At 39.9% G+C, this 6539-nt stretch overlaps 1 protein-coding gene across 1 annotated transcript; it reads right to left on the reverse strand.

The window, feature by feature from the left end:
* Positions 1-343: 343 nt before the first annotated feature.
* On the reverse strand, positions 344-6263 carry rs1a (retinoschisin 1a). The gene is made up of 6 exons (XM_054620625.1): positions 6209-6263; positions 5782-5807; positions 5336-5462; positions 2947-3088; positions 1273-1468; positions 344-619 (listed from the first exon to the last, which is right to left on the reverse strand). The coding sequence occupies exons 1-6, from the start codon at positions 6261-6263 to the stop codon at positions 467-469; spliced, it is 699 nt and encodes a 232-aa protein (XP_054476600.1). The 3' UTR covers positions 344-466.
* Positions 6264-6539: the final 276 nt, after the last annotated feature.

The raw sequence follows: 6539 nt of genomic DNA on the forward strand, positions 1-6539 counted from the left end.
CCTGTTTATTGTTAAATATCAGGAGAAGCAGAAACAAAATTTCACAGGAGGACACAAATGTTTTGGAAGAGCTTGTCTCAGACCGTTTGATACAACCTCCATGGCAACGCCGCCTCTCCCTCTCCATGCCTAATTATTGCTTTCAATTTATTCCATTTCATTTCAAAATTCATTTGAACAATCTATTGAGAACTCACCAAATAAAAGCACCCAGAACGAGACTGATGGAACACAGACAATGGAGCGTGGAGTGAATGAAAGCTCATTGAGCATATCGAACAAACATTTAAATTAGATCACATCAGTCAAACAGTTTTGTTTATATCTTCAACTTGTGGTTTTATACATGTAGCCATAGGGGGAAAAAAAATCTGTGGATATAATAACAGACCACACAATCGGACGATGGGGCGATTTAGATATAGATGAAGATTTTTGGGGGGAAAGCCTTTGAGTGAGTAGGGTTTCAGATGCATTTGTTCATGCAGAGCAACAGCTCCATGCGCAGAGCGATGCGTGTGTGCCATCCGAGGGGGAGGATGCGGATGAAGCGCGCCACGATGGGCGGCCGCAGCAGGTTCTGCACGGACGAGGAGCGGTCAGAATTTCCGTAAAACACCTGAGAAAGAGAGAGATGAGTGAAAGGTCAGGAGGGATTCATTTAGACAAACACTAATACGGACAAAATATAGTGCTTGTTACATTAAAGTTACTACAATTACTATTAATAATATCATAATGTTTGGGCTGCAGCCAATAACTATTAATTCATCAATTACTTGTTAAATCTATAACCCACCAGAAAATAGTGGGAAAATCACATATTTAAATTTGTTTGTTTTGTCAGAGCAACAGGCCAAAAGCCAAAACAGTTCTTATTCACAATGATGTAAATAAAAGAGAACAGTTTAATGTCACTTTTTAGTAGCTTGAACCCGCAAATGTTTTGCCTTTTTGCTGGATTAATGACTTAAACAATTGTTCGGATTGTTATTCAGTAACACATATTGAAAATCAAAATTTTAGAAATCTATTATAATAGCAAATTTATTCATTTCTTCACTGTCCGAGCCATCATTAACAAGATGATAACAGATCTTCATTAGATTTGGGATCAGATTTCACCCCTTTTTCAAAGCAATATCCCTGTAAAAGTTTTAATTTTTTTAAATGAATTATGACATCCCCATTTCCATTCAAGACCAGTGGTGACCGATATGTAACCTCAAGCTTCACATTTACTCTATAATGTTTTGACTGGGTTCAACTGACCCTGTTGTTTCCAGTATTGTCTTTGTAATAGATCCAGTTGAGTTTCTCGTCCGTGCGGTACTGAACGCTGTACTTAGAGATCCACTCCTCAGCGTCACAGCGGCCCTGGGTGAGGATCCCTGACACCACCATCACCTCCCTCAGGTCGACCTGCAACCACTGGTTGCTGTCCTGGAATTTAGACAGCCAGGCACAGCTGGAGGACAAACACACACACTGGATGTAATGCAGCAGTTTGGCTGGTTTACAACACGTGCACACAAGGTTCAGTTTGACTTGCTGATATTTTCTTAAAGCAGGTAACATAGATGTATGTAAAGATGCACAACTAGAGCTGGTTAGATTCCATTTCTCACAAAAGACATTTTTAATTGGCATAGTAAAGACGAAGCACAGTTGGTACTGCTAACATTAACTTCAGCTCCTATTCAGGTTTCCCAGTAAGTCATGACAGTATGATAGAAGTATTGTAGTATATATTTACCATTTTTAAATACACTGGTTGGTTAAGTGTTTCTCTCTTTTGTAACAAATACAATTTAAAGAAATACGACTCAACAATAAAGTGCTTATGTATTTATTTCTTAGACTTACTCTTTATTTATGTTCTGTTGAGGCTTTAATTCTTACCATTATTATTTCTTTTTTTCCCTCATTTTGTATAAGAATATATAGGGTTGAAGTTTCTCTTAATGCATTTCTTTTCTTAAAGAGTAACTAAACACCAAGTAGAAAATAAACTGTGCTTTGCTCCCTTCTCTGGAGGTCAGCAAACTCTTCTTTACCAGGGGTTATTTAGGTAGCTAATATGTGCTAACGTGTTGTTATCACTTGTTGCCACAGTAAATACATTTTTTTACCTGATGGAGGGCATTCAGATGCCAGTGTCGGTAAGTGAAGCCGTTAACGTCAAAAACTATGTGTTTTTTTCCACACTAACTTGCAAGAAGTAAGTCTCTCAATCGCTGACATCACAGAGATACCACGTGATACCAAGTTCCTTATACTATTGGCACTCAACTCTATAGTGCTCAGATATCTTTCACAGAGATAATCAAAACATTCATTTAGGACCAATCAGTATTTTTTTAATTAATAATTCACAATCATCATTTTTTTTAGGAAAGGCGATAATTTCATTCGTCCACTTTCCTTAAAACTGTGGATGAATTTGTGATAAATATTCGTCTACAAATAAATGTTATCAATAGGACCTTTAATATTCAAGGGGAAAACAGAAAACATAGCAGCTACTCGCAGTCAGCCATTTCATTCAGCATATTTATTGCACTGCCCGTCTTATTTACATCTTAATGCTTTTTAAGCAAGAGCATATTGTCATGTCAACCTTACATAATAAAAGATGGGTTTCATCTCTCTCTTTTGACTGCATTTTCTTCGAACACTGTTCCTCACAGATGGCAAGTGCCCGACATTTGTTAATTAGGGTTAGAACAGTCGACCATCTCTGCCAAAAACATTTTGTGAGTTAAAATTCAAACATATTTAGCTTTTGGCAATCTCAGCATTCACTGATGGAGATTAAAAATACACGCAATATAAAAAAAGAGTATTATAAAAATACAAGCTATATAACTTTTGTTTACGATTTGAAAAATTGTAAAAAAAATAATAATTGTGGAAAGAAAAGCTTACACTGTGGCGTGCACCTACCCGAAGCCCTGAGTGTTGAGCCGGGCCTTGCTTGGGAGCCACGAGGAGAACCAGCCGGTGTACTGTTCCTGGTTGGAGCAGGTGATCTGGTCTGGATTCACTGATCCGGCCTCGAAGCCCAGAGGCTTGTGGTACGGACACTCTGCAGGAGGATCAAAGACAAAGTTATCAAACAGAGGTTTTAATTTAATCTGTTATGTATTTCCGTTGATAACATTGTTCTTAAAGACCCCCTGGTTACATGGATTTCAAGGTCACCACCCCGATAGAAGGAGAACACAAACATGTCGGCCAACAGATGAGCCTTAAAACACGGAAGATGTGACCAGCAAAGGAACATCACTATAAGCCTCTCAAGGTGCTTATTTCTACAACTCTCCCTCCTCACCCCTGCCCACTTCCACCCTCACACCCTCCCGCGTCCAGAGCCCCTGCCGTTAGCAGAGCCAATGTGACCCATATCCCGTCCTAAAAGCCTGCAGTTTAATTCTCCACAGTGAGAGATCAGCGATGTCCATTAGGGCGGCAGGCGGACAGATGGCCATGTTCTATCCTCAACAGCTTTAGCTCCCTGTTGCTCCCATGTTTTGATCTGTCTGTCTGCCTTATCACTTCCACTAAAAACACACGAGAGCTTGTCCTTTGTTGACTGAGTAAATTCACATCAGAAATGCATGAATGGGAGAGATGAGAGAGCTGCACACGAGTGAGTTTTTTCTCCCTGAAGTTTCAGAAATAATATCCGCTGTGTGATACACGGAGCACAAACCCGTTGTGCTTTTGTTTACTACTGGCTTAAGCCTATCTGGCACAGGGTCACATCCTATCTAATCCCTAGTATTACAACGCATACAGCAGCAGTAGCAGCAGCGCCTGTGTGAGTCAGGAGATAAGTGTTTACATAACAGTAATGCGGATGGCTCCATAGTCAGCCCTAATGTATTTCAAGAGAAGAATAAAACATATTCAGGTCCCTGAATTAATGGGAAAACAGAGGGGTGAGACATGGTGGATTGAGGTGGTATAGAGGCGGAATAGAGGCTGGTGAAGGAAAGTCTGTCTCACTCATCATTTATCATCACCAGGTCCATGTGGTGGTAATTCCTGGTTTCTGTGATTGTGCCATCGGCAAAGTCTATTATGAGCCCCATAATCTGAGCATCACGATCTCAGATAATGAATATCTGCTGAAATTCTCTCTCCTCTCAGTCATCGGTTGCCATGTGATTTGTGGCCAAGTGGACACACATCAACTAACTGAGGGAAACCCGTTTACTGCTCATCAGCCTTCCTCTTCTGATCATCGTGCCTGACAGGATTCAAGTCTGATCTTTATATCTCAGGCCTTATGAGGATGTCATCAGGGCTTTCTGTTTGTAAGTGTTTTGTTGCTTTGCAGGAGATCCCAAAAGCAAGATTGCAGATTTCACAGAGATTTTGTGGAAAGTTAAACCCCAGGACAGGTCCTGAAAGAGATCTCCATCTGCTGATGAACATAATATGAACAGCTACTAATGGATATTTTTGTCAACTGCTGTTTCCAAGCTCAAAAACAAATGAAAATAAAATGCAAATGCAGAATGCATATTCTATGATTGATAGAGATAATCTAGTGGACCATGCAGCCTTGGCAGAGGTGGCTTCATGTGCATCATCTTCTCTGAGGATGTCCAGTGGAGCATGTCCACCCTGTGGCGTCAAATCTGGAGTCTAATGCACTCATGCATGTACACATGAACATATGGAGATTCCCCTTCTCTCTGTCTCAATCGCAAACATTATCTCACCATCTATCTGCAGTGTAGAGTTTAGGTGATTTGTGGATTAATTAATAACTCAACCAGCAGCTGTTTTAATTGTTTAATTTAAATATGAATATGTGCAGTTTTACTATGTTTTATATTGCGGTACATTTGACTTTCTTTGGATTTCATAACCCAAACAAAAACATTTCTCAGAATTCACGCAAAATAAAACAAAATCTTCAGTTGCAGACCTACTGCATCGTAAACTAGATTTCCAGCAGGTCAAAAAGTTGGATATACAGCGTATGACTCTTGTCCTCGTCCACTCTCTCAGATTTGCATGTTCGTTATCTGAACACTGACATCACAATTAAGTCCTTGTTACAAGTACTATTATTAGTTTAATTATTCAATGTCATTTTTAATTAACAAGAGTCACTTAATTAGTAGATCAAAGAGTGGCCTCATTAGAAATGAGATAATGTGTGCTCTTTGTGCAGTTAAGTGCACATGTGATGTGAAATTCATCATGTATGGTGAAAACAAAATGGACAAGTTGATTTTTAGGAAAGTTACAGGCTACTGGCACAAAATTAACGGTGTGCTTTTCCTTCAGAGAGAGGACGGTACTTGATGGTTCTTACCTGGCATGCAGTCCACTCCTTGCACCATGGAAGAGCCGGTCCCAATGGAGGTAAACTCAGTCGGGGATTCACCTCCTTCACAATCACATTTGCAAGACCTGCTGGTCCATGCCTCAGACACTCCCGCCTTATACAAACACACACAAACAACATATTATACATGCAATCCAAAGTAGTGTCATCAGAAATACCAAAAATATAAACACCATTATCTTAAAATACAGCTGATTTGCAAAAGATGTAAAATTTATAATTTCATGGATGAGTGAAAAGACAATGATGTGCAGAGAGACTGCTACACATCAAGCTGAAATGTCTCTGGTGTGGCTGATCTAAAAGCATTTAGAAAATAACAACTCTGAGCTGCATTGTATGCAGACACTACTGATTTTAATGCTCCCTAAGTGTTCAATCATCTCTGAAATTGAACAGAGCTTTCGTCTTACCTCTTGAGCGTGAATGCTGACCAACACTGTTCAGGCAGATGGACAGCATGAAGAAAAAAAGACTGTTAGGACGAAGTAGTCACCCACTGTAGCAAACAAAATCTGTGCAGTAGTCTGTCAATTTAACCACATTGAGAATAGGTACATAAACACAACACAGACTGAGATAATCAAGTACAGTGTCTCCAAGAACAAACCTGCAAGATAATCGAGAGGATTATTAAAGAAATCTGATATATTTTTCAAAGTCTGAGTAAGAATTAGTTTGTCTTTTGAAATCTTAGTTTCAGATGTTTCCTCAGCATATTGTCCAGTTTGAGGTGATTTAACTCCTTCGAAGATTTCTGATGTTACAATTCCAAATCACACAGATTATGGGTTCACAACTCGAGCATGAGCATAAGATGAAAAAGAGTGAAGATTGTACCGTGAGCTCCCAGAAGAAGCAGGGCCAGCAGGAAATGGTGAACGTAGAGAGCCATCTTCCAACCTGCTCTGAACCAGAGGAAACCGACTGTAGACTGAGCAGCCGAGCCGGCAGAGATGGAGAGGCTGGATTACAATAATCCACAGGACACTAAGGGCCTTACTAATGCCATCTTTATCTGACAAAGCCCCTCCTACAGCTGTTCACCCACCAACATAAACGACCACCACACATTCTGGAAATCATTTCACAGCCACAGAGGTCAACTCAAAAATCCTGCAGCAAAAAACAAATGCCAGTGAGGTCAATGTGACAGATTTGGGGTGTGTGT

The sequence above is a fragment of the Anoplopoma fimbria genome, chromosome 2, assembly GCF_027596085.1.
Source record: "Anoplopoma fimbria isolate UVic2021 breed Golden Eagle Sablefish chromosome 2, Afim_UVic_2022, whole genome shotgun sequence".
NCBI lineage: Eukaryota > Metazoa > Chordata > Actinopteri > Perciformes > Anoplopomatidae > Anoplopoma > Anoplopoma fimbria.